General features: G+C 49.2%; 1 protein-coding gene across 4 annotated transcripts in view; it reads right to left on the bottom strand.

Annotated features, from left to right (window-relative positions):
• Nucleotides 1-3,256, bottom strand: part of TEX264 (testis expressed 264, ER-phagy receptor) — a 39,954-nt gene extending 36,698 nt beyond the window's left edge. Inside the window, exons 1-3 of one of the 4 annotated variants that reach the window (XM_085072769.1) lie at nt 3,149-3,256; nt 2,128-2,195; nt 684-975 (exon numbers count right to left, since the gene is read on the bottom strand). In XM_085072769.1, the coding sequence (XP_084928895.1) occupies nt 684-941 (258 nt within the window). In that variant the 5' untranslated portion in view covers nt 942-975; nt 2,128-2,195; nt 3,149-3,256. The other 3 variants (XM_085072773.1, XM_085072770.1, XM_085072771.1) reach the window with 3 other exon arrangements.
• Nucleotides 3,257-16,330: the final 13,074 nt, after the last annotated feature.

The raw sequence follows: 16,330 nt of genomic DNA, 5'->3' as shown, positions 1-16,330 counted from the left end.
CCAGCAGGTTCTGATGCACTTCTGTTTGTTCCTTGCCTTTAACTGTTCCCATGGAGTACTGGGCTCTGGCTGGCAGCCATCAGGCAGCGTGCTTTCTGCTCACCTCTCAGCCTGAGGAGCATCATGGAGCAACTGTTTCATCAGACAGGAGCCCTCAGCACGCAGCACCTGAGGTTTCAGTTAGAACTCTCAGGGGATGGAAGAACTACAGGGAAGCACATAACACATGAGAGCACTAGAAACAAGAGAAGGAGTATGGATGAGAACAGACAGAGCTGAAGAGACCATCTGCTTTCAACCACAGAGCTGCAAGCCCAGAAGGAGCCTTGGCTGCACTTCCAGAAAACATACCAAGGAATGCCTCACCTCGGGGTCATGAACACTGGTCTCTGTTCCATAACCAGAACTGTTATCCTGCTGATACCCTGTTCGGCAGAGGCTATCAGGAGACAGCAAGCTTTGCTTGCCCAATGCCTTTCAGTCAGGATTATGCAAAATGCCATCTGCTTTCTGGTGCCTTTCCCCACAGAGGGTCCTCTGCATAACTGGGAGATCTTGTGAACCCCAGTGCTCACCTACAGAGGATGAGCTGCACGTGCCTGAAACACAAGTAGGGAGTATCCCGAGCTGGGAACCCTGGTGCTGACCACAAGAGCCTGCTGGCCTCGCTGGGCACACCTTACCGTGTGAGGGTTGTCATAGTAGACACCGATGGAGCAGAGCTTAGAGGAGATGCTGCAGCCATCCGTGAAGAGCTGCCCGGATTCTCCATACGGGCCCACCCTGAACTTGTAGGCCAGTGTCATGTTGCCGACAGGGGGGGAGCCAGCACTCACAACCACCTCGGTGAAGAGCCCCGAGTAGACGACGAAACCGAAGATGGTCAGCAGCAGCAGCACGACCAGCGCTGCGATCAGCCCCAGCAGCACCCAGTCAGTCATGATGGACACCTGGTGCACCACGGTTCCTGAGGCACTAGCAGCAAGAGCAGAGAAGAAAAAGAAGGGCAGTCAAGCTACCACTCAGACAAAGAACTGCTTTCTAAAGTGATTTATTTGCAGCAAAATGCACTCTCTTCCAATTCTTACATGTCAAGCTTAATATAGTGGAAACCCCCCAGAAGCCTCCTGTATATTAGTCCCACATTGCATCAGCCTGCTCCAATTGGTCACCAGGTACAAATTATATTGCTTCAGCGCCACTTGGGAATGAGATGGTTTTGAAGGGAGGACAGAGAGGCATCATCTCCATCTCCTCAAAACTGCTCAAATCCAGTTTTGCATCCAGGACAGAAGAAAAACCACCCTGGGAGCCTGCACCACGCAAGAGATAACAGATACCCAGCACTGGGCTAAGGATCAGGGAATCATAATAAAATAATTTATCATTTGTAGGTATCAGGCTCACTGTAACCAGTGCACCCCCTCTGTCAATAAATCCAGAAGCCCAGAGCTTCCTGCAATGACCCAAATGAGGATCACACCAGTTCAGATCCAGATCCAAGCACTCAGAGAGGCTCAGAGGAAGCTGAGGACCCAGCTAGAAAAAACATTCCCAACACACTCAGGTACAATGAATTACTGGTATTCCTTTTAGATGGCTTTTTTTAAAACTAAAAGAGTTTTTATAACTTCAACAAAGGCTTCCTGTTTTGTTTGGCATTTTTTCTCTTGTGCTGACTGTGGGACACAGCAGCCTAGTGAATGCCTCCTGCTTGTTTTCACCCACTAAGAGCAACAACTCTGGGGAGTTGCAACCCAAACCATTTCAGGAGAGTTGTTTGTGTTTTATATTCCCTTGAAACACAGCTCTGGTCACAGGGAATGGTTGCGATGCTCCCCTGGGACGTTCACGGAAAGTAGGTTTGGAAGTGAGTGCTGAAGTAAACAATCCACCTTTACCTCTGTGTATTATAAACACACTTTGTCCACAAAGAGTCGTTCACTGAGGCTGCTGCTTGTTCGCACAGCTTTACAAGAGAAAAGCCACATCCTGGTAGGAAGCGCAGGCGGCTCCGCTCTGCTCGAGCCCAGCAAGCAGAGATATGGCAAAACTAAGCCCTGCTGAGCCCAAACCGGGGGCCACACTCCTGGGCTGGGCACCATCTCACACCATGACCCCACTCACCTGAAAAACCAGCTCAGCCCAGAAACGCTTCAAGACATCTGATCCACAGGGGCGCGGGATCTGTGGCGCTGCAGCAGGAAAAAATAAGTATCATTGCTTCCTCTCAAACTCACGGGACCAAAAGCAAAACAGCTGCGGTAGAGCAGCCAAAAGGCACCCGGTCACCTCGGACCTGCTTCCCAAAGGAGGGTGTGCCCCGAGGAGAACCTCCTTCTGCAGGACCACACAGGCCAAGATTTCTTCCCAGAACTCTGCGGCTGAACGCACGGACACCAAGAACCATGGAAATGGGAAAGGAACGGTGAAAGAGGACGATGTCCTGCCTCTGCTGGTGTGCCCCAGCCCGGCCGTCCCCGGGGACACCTGAGCCGCACCCGGAGCTGCTCCCGGGTGCCCTGGCAGCAGAGAGCTCCCGAGGGATACACCCGCTCCCGCAGCGCCTCAGCTCCTCCCTGTAACCAACACAGACCTGGCACTTCCAATCACGGCTCCGGTGATTCCCCCGAGCTGCCAGCCCCACACCCAGCCCCAGGGCCCCGATGGCAGCCGCCCCAGAGGAGCGCAGGGTATTTTGGGCTGCTCTTCCCGGTTCCCGTGGCTCGTTCCCCGCCGGCACTGGCAGGCACTGCCGGTTCCCCCCAGCCCTCCCCACGGGCCGGGGATGTCACCTCCCCTTTCCGGCCGGGATGTCGACCCTCCCGGTGCCCGTGCCCGGCGGAGGGTGGGGGTCTGCCCCGAGCAGCCCCGCAGCCCGGCCTGCCTGCCGGGAGCCGCAGCCCTGGGCCCCGCCGGCAGCGCCCTTCGCACCGGCACCGGTGCAGCCCCCGCCACGGGCGTGCCCACCGCCGGAGCGCTGCGGGACACGGCCGGCGCCCTCCGGCTCCAAGCAGGCCGCGGCCTGGGGGGACCGGACCGGCGCGGCGCTGCCTGCAGGGCCCCGCGGATCCCCGCAGAGCCGCCCTCGCCGCGGTGCCGGGCGGGGTCCCCGGACGGGGTCCCCGGGCATCCCCCACGCTCTCACCGGGGCTCCCGGTGCGGCCGGCCCGGAGCGATCCCGGCGCCGCCCCGCCCCGCCGCCAGGGGGCGGCTGCGCGCGGGGCTTGGGGGCGGAGCCGGCGGGCTGGGCGGGGCGCAGGGCCGCGATGCCAACGGGGCGTGGTTTCCGGCGGGGCGGAGCCTGGGCGGGGCACCCCAGGGCTCGCGCTTCCCTGAGGGCGACGCGGCAACGCCCCGCGGGGAGAGCGCCCCCTGGCGGGCGGGAAGCGGCAGCGCTCGGCCTCCGGGTAGTCACGGGTTCAAGTCCCTCCCGCGGCTCCGCGGGGCTCCACTCAGCTCCCTGCTGCTTCCCGACCCTTCCCAACGCCTCCCCGGCCGCCCGGCCCTGCAGCCGCCCAGCCCTGCAGCCCACAGCGCGGGAGCCCCTCCCTGCGCCGAGCAGGAGGGCTGTGGATGCAGGGCGGCTGTGGATGCAGGGCTCCCAGACCCCTGCAGCGGTTCTCCTCTCCCTCCCAGCCCGCTCGCCCTCCAGGGCACTGCTGGTCCCGAGCGATAAACAACGCCGTGTCCTGCAGCCTGCTGGGGCTGCGGAATCCCGGCACGCATCCCTGGTGGCTGACCTGAGCCTCGGGCTCCATAACAGCCGGGCCTCCAGTCATGGGCCCCTTCCCTCGGGCGCTGGACAAGCCGGTGCCACCCTGCACCAGCCGAGCGTCACGGCCCTGACCGCACGGCCAGGCCTGGCCGGTCGGGGCAGTGGGCAGAGCTGCTCTGCAGCACCCAAGCCCTTCCCAACAAACGCAGAGAGGGGTTTGAGCAGCCACTCACGGGTTCCATCACTGGGGCTGTCGCAAACTGGCAGAAACATCTTGGCTTCTTCCTGAGTTCGGGCTTTCCCACTGCCCAGCTGGAAGGAAAACCAGCCAGACATCTCAGCACTGCCCAAAAAGGGGAGCACCAGGAGAGCTAAAAAGAATGTTTGGCCAGAGGTACTTCACTTGTTTGGCCTTCCCTCAACCCAGTGCAGGCGTGGGACATTTCCCACCACTGGCCGGAGACCAACTGCTTGCTTTTTCATCACCTGGGCTTTGTCACCCAGAGGGGAACTGCATTAACTGGCTGCTGGAGGCCCACAAAGCTCCAGCCAGCACAGGAGCTGTCAGGAGCACAGTCACCTCATGCACCACTCACCACCCCAAGCTCTGATGAGCTCAAACAACTCCTGTCACAAGGCAGCTCCACAGTCCTAGTAGCTTTGGGACTGTGCCCAATCCTGCATCTCTTTCATGGAGTATGGCAGCACCACAGAACACCAGTGCTCAGCCCACAGCCTTTGCTGCTTTTCTCAGACAACTCCTCCAGTCCCCATTTCTTTTCATGGAATGGGGTCAAGCACAGTGCCATCCTCCTTTTCTTCCCAATGCATAAAAGCACCTCTGAGCTTTCTTCAGCCTCTTCAACCCTCCTAGCAGGGAAAGTTTGCTCTATGTTGGTACATGAGCCACCTCCAGATGCAGCAAAAAGGAGCAGTGGAGTTTGCTGCTGCCTGTCCTGCTGTGGTTTCACATCCATTTCCCTACATACCAACCCCCTTCATCAGGGTTTTGGGTTTGGTTTGGGGTTTTTTTTTCTGTTTGCAGAGGGAGTCCAGCCACTGCTTTTCACCAATGTGCTTATTTACGAACAGCAGTGTGAAATACTGCAATACTTGCCTTTCTCGAGCAGCTTCCTAGTGAGGATCTCAAGGCTTTCCATAAACTGGAATTAGTTAAACCTCAGAGGCCCTCCTTGTATTTGCCCTTATAACTCTTTTGCAGCTGGAAGAAAATATTCTAGCTTGGTTACGTGTCTTGCCTGGAGCCATGTAGTGAATCACTGGCAAGAAGAGGAACAGAACTCAAAAGCCCTGTAGCTGCCAGCTCTGGCCTTCAGACACTTCTCCTTCCTCCAGACATAAAGTTCTTTAAATCTGCACACATTTAGTACATAACACATACATTTCTCCATTACAACAGCAAACACTAAAATCTGGGTCTCATTTAAGAGCTTCATGCCTTCACTCTGAACCAGTACATCCAGAAGAGGTGAGTTAGATGTAAAATGTGCTCTCCAGCAGGTCCTGTGTGTCAGACTATGGCAGACAATTGGTCTCAGCAGATTTGTGTGGGCCCTAGGCCCCTACATCTCTAAGAGGGGATGCAGATCAGCCCATTCTCATTTGAATTCTCTCTAAGTGGCAGTCAGAAGCGGAGGTGGGTTATGAGCAGAAGCAGATGTGGGCAAGCTGCCCCACCGCTCCAGCTTCAGCCAACATTTCTCCATCTACTTTAGCCTCTGTATGGAGGGACTCCAGCTTAATGCCAGCATTAGCAGGCAGAAATGATGCTCAACAGGGCAGTCACCTCATCTCATTCCTCCAATACTCCACATTGTCTCAGCAGGGTACCTGTACTGGGATACTCAGCTCAGCCTTGGCCCAGTCCTTGGCTTCCCAGTTTTGCTCACGCCTGCTGGAGCCTCCATCCTCTGCTCCAGGACAAGATACTTTGTTGTCCTGCCTTAGTTGCCTTTACCTGCTGGACAAGGTGAGCTGAGCTTTGCAAAGGTCACTTCAGGTGCCCAGTAAGCAAATAGACATAAGGATACTGATCACCTTGGGAACATTGCAAAGCACGAACAGCTCTGACTAACTCTGCCTGGCAATACCCTCCCAAGAGGGGCAGGCAAGAGGCCAGAACAGATCACACAGCCCTGGGGAATTTCCATCAGCACAGACACAGACAGCCTCCACTCCCAAATCCTTCCTGGCTGCCCATAACAGCAGGTCTGCATTACTGTTGATGAACCAAGACCAGCACTTGGTCCCTTGCAACCAAGGGAGACCATCGGTTGTAGGAAAATTTGGAAGGAAGGCAGCACAGGCACATGGAAATGCTCATCTGGCAGGTCCTATCCAGAGGAAAGACACTGTAAAGGGCTGGGACTGTGCTGGCAGAGGGCAGGACTAGGCTTTGTTGACAGAGTGAGGGCACAAAGGGCTATTTGGGTGATGCTCCAGTGTGCCAGGACCAGGCTATGGCTGGTTTAAATCAGTAAGGTTTTGGCTTACTAAATCAGATTTAAATCAGTAAGGTTTTGGCCACTGGCCTCCCTAAGCACAGGGTTAGTGGTGCTGGGAGCAGGAGGCTCTCTGGGGCTCATTCACAAAGGCTACACAAGACAGCACAGGTTTACCCCTCTGCATAATGGACTCCACTTCCCATCACCCAGTACTAAAATTTTTGACACATAAAATTTTAATATTTGCCAACGTGGAGCTTCTTGTACGATCAATACATTTTCTGAAACATTATTCATGTATTGAAATGCAGCTGCTGTCGATGGGAAAACCTCAATATGAGACCAGGAAGGGCTCACATACAACCTGGCATCCCATGAGGGCCAGGCCTGTGAAAGGCAAATGGCATGAGGTGCTTGGCAGCTCTTCAGCCCTTGACCTTCTGGTGCCTCTGCTAACACAAAAGAGGAGATGCATTGAAGGATTAACTATTGATCCATTTGTCTGCCCTCAGATTTAAATTCATTTCCCACTGCAGAACAGGAATGTTTCTTTCTCATGACAGGAATAAAAATTTCAGTGTTATAGAGTAAGAAAAGGCAGGTACCTCTTTCCAGACAAACTTTAAAGTGTTAAGAAATATGCAAATTATTCTTATGGTTAAGTCTCTATTCAGGTCACAAATGCTAAACAGCAAACTATTTCCCCCCCAGGATGTATTAGCAAAAATGGTCTCATAATTAAATGCAGTTTTTAAGTTATGAAGGAACTTTTCAGACAGACACATAACCTTTCCTATTTCCTGCCTTTGGAAACCAGAAGGGTCAAATCTGGATTCTCACCTTGTGCTTGGATCCCAGTCCTGAGCCACACAAACCTGGGTGCTGTAACACCCAGTGTTAACACCCACTGTTGTTAACAGTGGCTAAAACAAAACTAACAACCATACCAAACAGAATGGATGGCAGTGACAGGCAAAACACCCAGTAGTGCCAAGACACAGAGTGGCAGGACAAGTAATTCTACCATGGGGAATTTCCATGGATACTACAAGCAAACGTCCATAAAGTTACAGAAGAAAAACTTCTGTAGGTTGTAGCCTATGAGCTCCTCATTTAGCTATCAAAGCCCTAAACAGCAGATTGGAATTCTGCACCTCTGATTATCAGCTATTTAGCAAGACACTGAGGTAGTTTTTATTTAACAAATTGCAATGGAGCTTTCATCTCTTCCTTTCAGATGACACTTCACCTCTGGTAGCTACTGTGAATGACAAGCAGTCATTCAGACTCCCCTCCCCAAGGCCAGCAACTACATTTGTACACTGCTTTGATTTTCTGTGAATAAAAGATCACTTACAAGCCTGAGGAGATGCATTATTCATCTTTGAACTTCCCTGAAAATAATTTTAAGCTGTTTATAGCTCCAGTCACTTGGAACTTGGGTGCACGACTTTGACTCATGACCAAACAGGTCTGGCCAAATTCTTCCCATGGTGCCAGGCAGGGGACAGTGCTCAGAAGGATCTGTTCTCACATTGGTAGTAGCAATGCTTCTCACAGACACCTGTGTTTGATCCAGAGGACACTATCTCCCTTTGCCCATGCTGGGAATATTTGTACCTCCTACAGCAGTGTATCTCTCTCTCTCACACACACAGGTCTTTTTTGGGTGAAAAATGTATTTTATAGGGATATTTGCATTGAAATATCCCTCTTATTTCTCCTCCTGTGACATGCCTTCAACTTGCATGGCCTTAGCAGCAACTGTGTACTTCCTTCTTTACCCTGAGGATTATTTTACATTGTCTGTGAGCTACAGAAGAATACACATCAACAAACCAGGCCTTCCTGTCTTTTTTTTTTTTTTTTTACCTCCTCTCTTGTACACAAAGTCTAGATTGAGTTTAGGGTGTTTTTCTTGCTGAAAACATGAGCTAGTTTACCCAGAGTGTTTTTCCATTTTCCATCCAGAAACAAGAAGGGAATCAGGATCACACCACGCTCCATCTCTCTGGGTTTGCAAACTGTGCTTGCAAAAACTGCTGGGTTTAATGTGGTCTTGTCAACAAGCTCATTCTCTACAGCAAGTGACAATTTAGACTGTCTTCCAGAATTTTAATGAGGGATCCCCTAACAGGCTTCAGGAATCTCAGCAGGATTTTAAGAGCCTTACACAATGTCATTCTAACCAGAGTCTGACACTCCACAAAGCAAAGCAGCCCAGCGGTAATGACACCAACAGAGCTTTCATGTCAATGGTTCTCCTTTAGTTTTACAAGAGTGACTGCAGAAGGAACAACAAGCAGGAACGTTTGTTCCAACCTTAATTGCTAGCTTCAAAACCAAAAAATTAATTTCTCATAGCCATGTTATACTCCTGTTTTTAATGCACATATATAAATAGTGCTTTTAAAAACCTTTCTGGCAGCTCTCTAAAGAATTACTTTGCAACAGCAACTCCAAATTTAAAGTCAAAAGACATTTTTGGTTTAAGATTTTCATCTCCTTCCTGGCAAAAAAACTGTCTTGCAAAAATACTTCATGAGACTCTTCCAACTACAGAAAATCTGTGAGGAGCTGCTGCAAATCTGAGGAGGGGGAGGGCTTCCAAAAGGAGTTTCAGAAACCCTGATTATTTATACTCTTATATTTCCCTTTCTTTTCCTACTACCTCATGCTGTAGTAGACACACCATTCTTAGTAAAAGCTATTAAACACCGGTGATTTCTGACATTATTCCACCTCAACATGGCCTCCTTTGTCTTCTCCAAGTGTCACTGCCATAGGCTTCACTTTGCAGCAACAGAGCACAGAAGTGCAAATCCCATTCCCAGGGATGCCAAGTATGCCATAGCGAGAAGGGAAACCATTTAAAGGGAGATCCAGGAATGTTTTTAATCCTGCAGTTTATTCTGCTATCACACCAAATACGAACTGCATCTGAATTTTGAGTGCAGAGCACTACCACCAGCACAGTGTCAGAAACAGCTGAGGTGAATCCCCAGATAACAAAATGTTATTTTGGCTCAACTTTGCTTATGTTGGGGTGTTTTTGTTTTTGCAGGTAAATCAATATCCCAAGATTTTATAAGTTTATTAGGCGGTTCTGGTCCTGCTGCCTGTCAGCCACATCTAAGCAACCCTTGCAGAATCACTTGGAAGTTTTGAGAGAGCAGGACAGTCTTCAGCCCTGGGATATGGCCTAAGTAAATTAAAAGGAGGTACCCAGCTGTAGCAGTTAACTCACAGCCATCCAGCACACATCACACCCAGTTTGGCCCCCCCCTTGCCCTGGGCATTTCCCCTACATTTTTCTCTGTTTACTTCAGTACCAGCAAATGTCCTATTTTCATTAAGAAATGTAACTCTGTTCAGAAGCTGGGGAAGGCCAATCACACACATCCCACAGGGGCTTGTGCCAAAACCCAGAAGCCTAAAAGCAAACCTTTTTCCCATTTAACTACAAAACCTCTGCTCCTCCCATACAAGCGAGGAAGTTTTATGCCTTTGCAGTGTTTGCTCCTGCACCTCTTACCTCTTGTCCAAAAAAAGAGAAACACAAAATCAACATAAAAGGACTGCATTAAGTTTCTCACTGAGAAAAGCCATATTTTCCAGATCGATAGAGCCCTTTCCTGGGTTATTGAGGCTAAAATATTGTTAAAAAAACCTCTGCATGAAATTGAGTTTAAGTCCCAAGTTTATGCCTTGGTTTTTCTGCAACTCTACATTAGTCTGAGTTACCTGGAACAAAGACTCCTGTTGATCCAGCTGATCAATTTTAAACTCCTCTCAAATTGAAGAGTCTACCAAGGCTTTTTGTATAATCCTCACATTCCAGTATGAACAATTTTAGAGAAAAACGTTCAGAAATTGTCATTCTGAGTTGCAGAAGCTTTGAATTCACAAACATTTCCGTATGTCAGGGACAGTTCTCTGGCAAATTTGAGTGTTACTTTTCCTGGAATAAGTGATCAAGTGAGCTGATGTGAGTCAGTCTCTGCTGTACAAGACACACAAGCTTTGCTATTAATGCAGACCAGCTCAGAGCATTAGCACTAAGCTGATGCTGGTGCATTGACTGAGGCAGAGGAAAGGCTGCTGGTTTCTAGCACCAGTTCCTGGGGGAAAAAGGAATTTGGGATTGGAGGACTGACTGGGGCTAGGAAGAGATTCCATTTCATACATTTGGTATTACCTCCACATTTAGCCTTGGCTGAGTAACAATCCATCTTTCTTGAGCACAAAGCAACACACCAAACCCAGAACCACAACAAAGACAGTGCGTGCTCCTAAATCATCAGTTTGGGGTCTCACTACAATTTAAAATGAAGCCATCTGACAGGGATTATCTCCGTGGCTTGAGAAATAAAGCACAATACCCTGGGTGGGGAGACGTGCTTTCAATCTTTGTCACCTAACTGCTGCCAGAGGACAAACACAGAGCAAACCAGTCCCCAAACATATAACACAGACACTACATTTTCTCACTCCCCTTTTTCCAGCAGCCAACAAATGAATGTGTGACTCGCAGGAACTGGGGCTGAGCCACGGTTCTGAAGGCAGAAAGACTGCATAAAGACAGCTCCAGTATGAAGGAGAAAAAGATCTTTGTGGCAAACTGAATTTAGCAACGTCACTGAGAGCTTCTGACTCAGCCCTGTTCTGCCCAGCTGCACACTCCAACAACCACCACTCCATATACCTGCCAAACCAGCCCCATTCAGCCCACTTGGAGCTCTGCCACTAGCAGCTGGACAGAAGATGACTGATGCAGCTGTAAAGCAACACCTAATGAAGAAATTATTTTTATTTCAGAGTAGTAATTAAGCCATACCTCACAACACTGCCACTGGCTGAGGCAGGAAGGCTGCTGACGGGTTGTACCAGGAGAAACAGCAGATAGAATCAGGTTGTTATTCCACTTCAGACCAGTCCACGTTGGCTTGAGTCAACCTCAGACCAGTTTAACTTAGCTGTTTCTGCTGCCTGGCAGGTCTCCCAGATAAAAGGGCTGCTTGTGTTGCTGTGGCACAGAAGAGGGTGCTCTGGCTCTGGACACTGGCAGGTAGGTGTCCTGCTTTTTGAGGACTTTTAGTACAATGGAGGTACAATTGCTACAGCAACAAGAAGTTCAATTTCCCAGTGCCAAATGTTCCACCTCCAAACAGCTTCCCACAGCTCCCACTGTCCCTGCAGACTAATGAGTGTGGTTTTCATTGTACACAGACACAAACACTCCACTTAAAGCGAAAGATTTAAGCACTTTCAAATTAGCTTCCATCTCCTGCAAGTCAAGCTGAACGTGTCCCTTCAGTGGGCTGCTTGGACAGCTTAGCCAGCTCCCAGGTGGGCACCTCTGCCTGCTGAGCAGCTCAAAGCTGAGCTGACAGCTCCCTCCTCTGTCAGAAAGTATTAAAAGCGGCCTAAAAGTCTGTCCGAGTGTCCCTTACAGCAGGGGACTTTAATAACTGAGGATATTATGAATTTTCTCCCATTTTTTGAATGCAGGCAGAGGAAGTCTCCAGAATAGTTTCCCGGTGGTACAGGAACCCTAGCCAAATGCAACCAATGCTGCTAAAGCTTCAGTTCTCATCCTGCTCTGCTGCAACTGATCAGGGGGAGACTTACACAGCAGCAGGGCATGGCCAGGACTTCCTTCCCCCTCCAGCTGTGTCAGCACATGCCAGGTGTCCTGCTGTGGTCCTTCTCTGCTTTGGCTTCTCCAGGATGCAGCAGCAGACAGCAGGAAGGCTGCAGAGCACAGGCACTGTCCTGCTCAGGCAATACTGGAGGTAGGTCTGTCTGTCCTTCCCACTCAGAACTCAGAGTTATGGAATAATTTTGTGTTTGGACATAAACTGAACTTCACTGACCTTGCTTGCTGCCTATTAGTCAAATTACATTTTTCTGATAGGGTTTTTAATATAATTAAGTCTCTCTGAACACACCACGAAGTAAACTTACTGCCATTGCATTTTCTTGTCACAGCAGCTATTGCTCACTTAAAGCCAGCCAAATGCCATGTACAAGCTTAAAGCAAAGCTGCTGTGTTGGTGTGAAATAAAACTAAATAATCTAGCTTTCAACTGAGATACAGCTAAAAGAATTGTGTAGAAAAATAAATTACTTGCAACAAGATGATAGTGAAAATAGGAAAGGTTTTCAGAACTGCAGGAGGAGCTGCTTGCGCCTTATTTGTGGAAGACAGGAAGGTGGGTCACACTAGGATTAAGGGATGAGCTTGTGCAAGTCACTGCAGTCTGGAGATCTTGTGCCCAAGAGCCAGCCAGGGTCTCTGAGAGGGACAGCCTCCTGGATACACATTCCCAGGTAAGGATGCAAGATAAACTTTCTTTTCAGGCACTAAATCACCTTCACATTAGGAGACCAGGAGGAACCCACACTTGGACAGGGAACACAGCACAGAGGTTTCTGAGAGTCTTGCTGTAGGATTTTAAAGAGTGCTTGCTGCATCCATGGAGGCAGAGGATAAGCTTGGAGACCCAGAGTTCTTGGAAGACCATTGTTCCTCTGAGCCTTGAGGCTTTCCACACCTAGGATTTTCTTAGTGGGAACACAGAGCTGCTTTATTCTCCTGCAGTCCTGCAGCAGGGAAGCCTGACCAATGCCACCTTACAGGTGCCTGTGCCCCAGACAAACCCAAGCCTGTGTCAGACACTTCAGCTGCACTGAGCTAGGGCTTGCAGGCATCCTTTCTCCAACTACAGCTAAAAGCCTGTGTTAGACTAGAGGCCAGCAAATTTTAGGAGCTCCTGCTCACCCTCTGCATATCTAAGGCTTTGGATTTCCCTATCTGTATGAATAGGCAGTTCTCTCTTCTTTGAAAATCCTATCCAGAGCACTGGAATTCTCCCTTTCGTCAGAGCTATCATGACAGCAACACATCAACAAAACACCCAGCTGCAAACTACCACCCATGGACAGACACAAGTGAGGTAATTGCTACAGCAAGAGGAAAGGAGGAGGCTGAAGGACTGACTTTCAAGGTGGCCACTTCCTCTAGGACTTCAGGCAGGTGACTTGCCCTTCAGGATTCTTTATCTGTGAGGCAGATCAAAAACTAACTTCATCAAAGCCTGTGCTTGGCCTAAATGTGGTGTAGACTAGGCAGAGAGGAAGACTGATGTCCTACATGGAAGAAATAGGCCTCCTTTTGGTTTGGACTCTGCTGGCTTTCCTTTTTTTTTTTTAATATTAGCACCATTGGGAGAGCTCCCATTTGCTTAATTAGGCCACATATGAGGAAACAGAAAAGACATTTGGCATATTTGGCTTGACCTGCTAATTTTCTTCCTTTATGAATTTGAGCTGTCTGGGTTCAGGTAAAAGTTATCGATGTTAGGAGCTGAATAGCCAAATCAGCTGGGAAGGGTAAGTTGGGGATTTTTGTGTTTTGGTTTTTTTGCCCCTTTTTTTTTTTTTTATACCATACACAAACCCACATTTTTACTGTGGTAGACAGATGCTTTACACTGCTCAGCTTATAGCTCTAGAACAAAGAAAACATTGACATACCATCATGTTTGGTTGGCAAACATTTCTAGATACTATTCCCAGCTTCAGACAAGACTTTTAAAAGTAAATTAGGATGCAATTAACTAACAGGTAAGTTATGGGAGGACTTTTACTAAATCATGTCAGTGCTGTGGTGTTTGAAGGAAACTCTCAGTTTCCTGGCCCAGAAACTACCTTTACTCTTCAGTCAAGTGTACAGATTCATCAAAAATATAACCCACAGTACATTCCCCAAAGGAAAAAAGACCTACTTTTTAGCTTCCTATTATTTCTTCTCACTTCTTGGGGTTTTTTTTTCTGATAGCTGTAAACACACTTGGAAGATTGTCTGACTTAAGTGGAATTGATTGCAAAAGGTATCTCTGCAATAAAAATATCAGCCAAAGAAATTCAGGGTCTTTTTAGCTATTCCGGTAATAAAGCATTTTTTCCTCTGTATGGGCCCTTATCTTAGCAAAAAATAAATTGCAGGGAGGAAGAGGGAGGGAGAGGGAGGGAGTGACTGACTGACTTTTACAACCAAACTAATTGTTTCTGAATACGTTGCTTTAGCTCATAAACAAAGTCTCCACACGTCATGAGAAGAGCTGCACTTCTGCAGCACTCACCCTTGAAGCAGAAAACCTACTGGGGTTCTGGCCATCATGTAAGTCAGGATGAAGACTGTTTTGAACAATGACACACATGAGACAGGAGAATGTGGCAAGTTGACACTACAGACACCTTCAGAAGGTGTGATTTACAGAGTTCGACCGAGGAGCCTCATTGCTGGCAGTAGAGCTTGTTAGCTACCTTGATTAAAATCAAAGCTTTGAATCCCTTAAAAGCTACTTATTCACCAAATTGGGAAAAATCAGCTCCTGAAGTACTTTCATGCCCAAACAGTGCCCACCTGAGAGAGCAGGACCCATCCAAATTCAATGAGTGCTCTCCCTTGGGCAAGGAGCTTCTGCTAGGAAAAGGAAGCATGCAGACACACAGAGTGATCAAAACACCTGACAGTGTTTTGTAAACAAAGGCTAGATTTCCCAATGGATCATGAAAAAACATAATAGGCCACAGGATCTCTATCAAACAGTAATAAAAAAACAATTATGAAAAGAACCTATGGCCTAGAAATAACTGATTTCTGGTTCAAGCCCCACCAAGCCAGCGTGCAAACCATAGGTAATTTCCCTGTGGACTTCAGGCAAATGAACTTCTGTCTCAGTGTCAGAGGTGGAGGTGTACTGGTCAGCCACAGAACAAACTACCTGCCATCTACCATGGGCCTCTGCTCATGGGCACACTGTCAGTCACCCACCAAGAACTGGTACCAAGCTGTAAAAACCATTTACCAGATAGTATCAAGTGTTTGCTTGATTAAGAAAAAGTTACCTTCCTTGCAATGCTTTACTGAGCAAGCCAGTCCCAGGGACCTGCTGACTGAGAGGGGCTAAGCAGCTCCTTCCCTCTTCAGGCACCAGAGTAGTCCATGAAAAGGTAAGGCTAAAGTTAGCTGGCAATGCAAATGTTGTCAAATAAGGGAATGGGGAGAAACACCTGACATCATACACCAGAACTGGCACAGCACCAGTTTCTGCTACAGTGCCCAGGTTAAACAGACCATCCTCAAATGCCAGCTAAAGGCTCCTGTGCCTGTTCAGAAGGGAACCCTGAGAGACAGCAGAGGCTGTTTGTCATCAGCTCTCTCTATACACACATTCCCTTTGCAGTGATGCCCCCCTGGGCTCCCTGAGGCCAGTTCCACTTGTTGAACCTTCTCAAGTGGGCAAGGAAGGAAACAATGAAGCAGTAGTACCCTTCCTCCAGGGCATACTGCATCAACCACAGGGCTCTGCATGCTGGGATGAGGGCAATCCTTGCCATCAGGCTCACTACAGATATGCTCAGGAGATGCTGGCAGCAACACGTGGCAGTGAGTCCAACCCTTTAAGCCCCTACCCTGTGCTGCCTGTGAGCCACAAAGCTTCTTCCAGCTCCAATAGCTCTGCTCAGCTCCTGCTATGAGCAGAGCTCACCTGCTCCACTGCAGTAAAGAGGCCAACGAGGCACCTTGATACCACTGTCCCCACACACCAGCCACCTCTAACAGAAATAATCAGGTTGCAAAAGGCCTCTGAGATCATCAAATCCAACCTATGACTGAACTCCCCGTTACCACCCAGACCATGGCACTGAGTGCCACAGGCAGCCTTTCCTCAAACACCTCCAGGGACAGTGACTCCACATCGCACTGGGCAGCCCATTCCAACACATCCTTTCTGTGAAAAAATTCTTCCTAATGTCCCACACGAGCCTCCCACAGTGCAGTTTAAGATTACATCGTCTCAGTTATCTGGGAGGCCGAGTCCCACCTGGCTACAACTGTCCAGGAGCTGTGCACGGTGACAAGGTCACCCCCAGCCTCCTTTTCTCCAGGCTAAACACCCCCAGCTGCTCCTCACAGGACTTGTGCTCCAGACCCTTCATCAGCTTCGTTGCCCTCCTCTGGACCCGCTCCAGCACAATGTCCTTCCTGAACTGAGAGGCCCAGAACTTGACACAGGACTCGAGGTGTGGCTCTACGGGAAGAAACGGGGAACTGAATGACCCTTAGGCAAACGGG

Source organism: Lichenostomus cassidix, chromosome 12, assembly GCF_008360975.1.
Source record: "Lichenostomus cassidix isolate B80296 chromosome 12, HeHo_3.0, whole genome shotgun sequence".
Classification (NCBI taxonomy): domain Eukaryota; kingdom Metazoa; phylum Chordata; class Aves; order Passeriformes; family Meliphagidae; genus Lichenostomus; species Lichenostomus cassidix.
The sequence above is the reverse complement of the archived record's forward strand: the minus strand, read 5'-3'. Positions and strand labels throughout refer to the sequence as shown.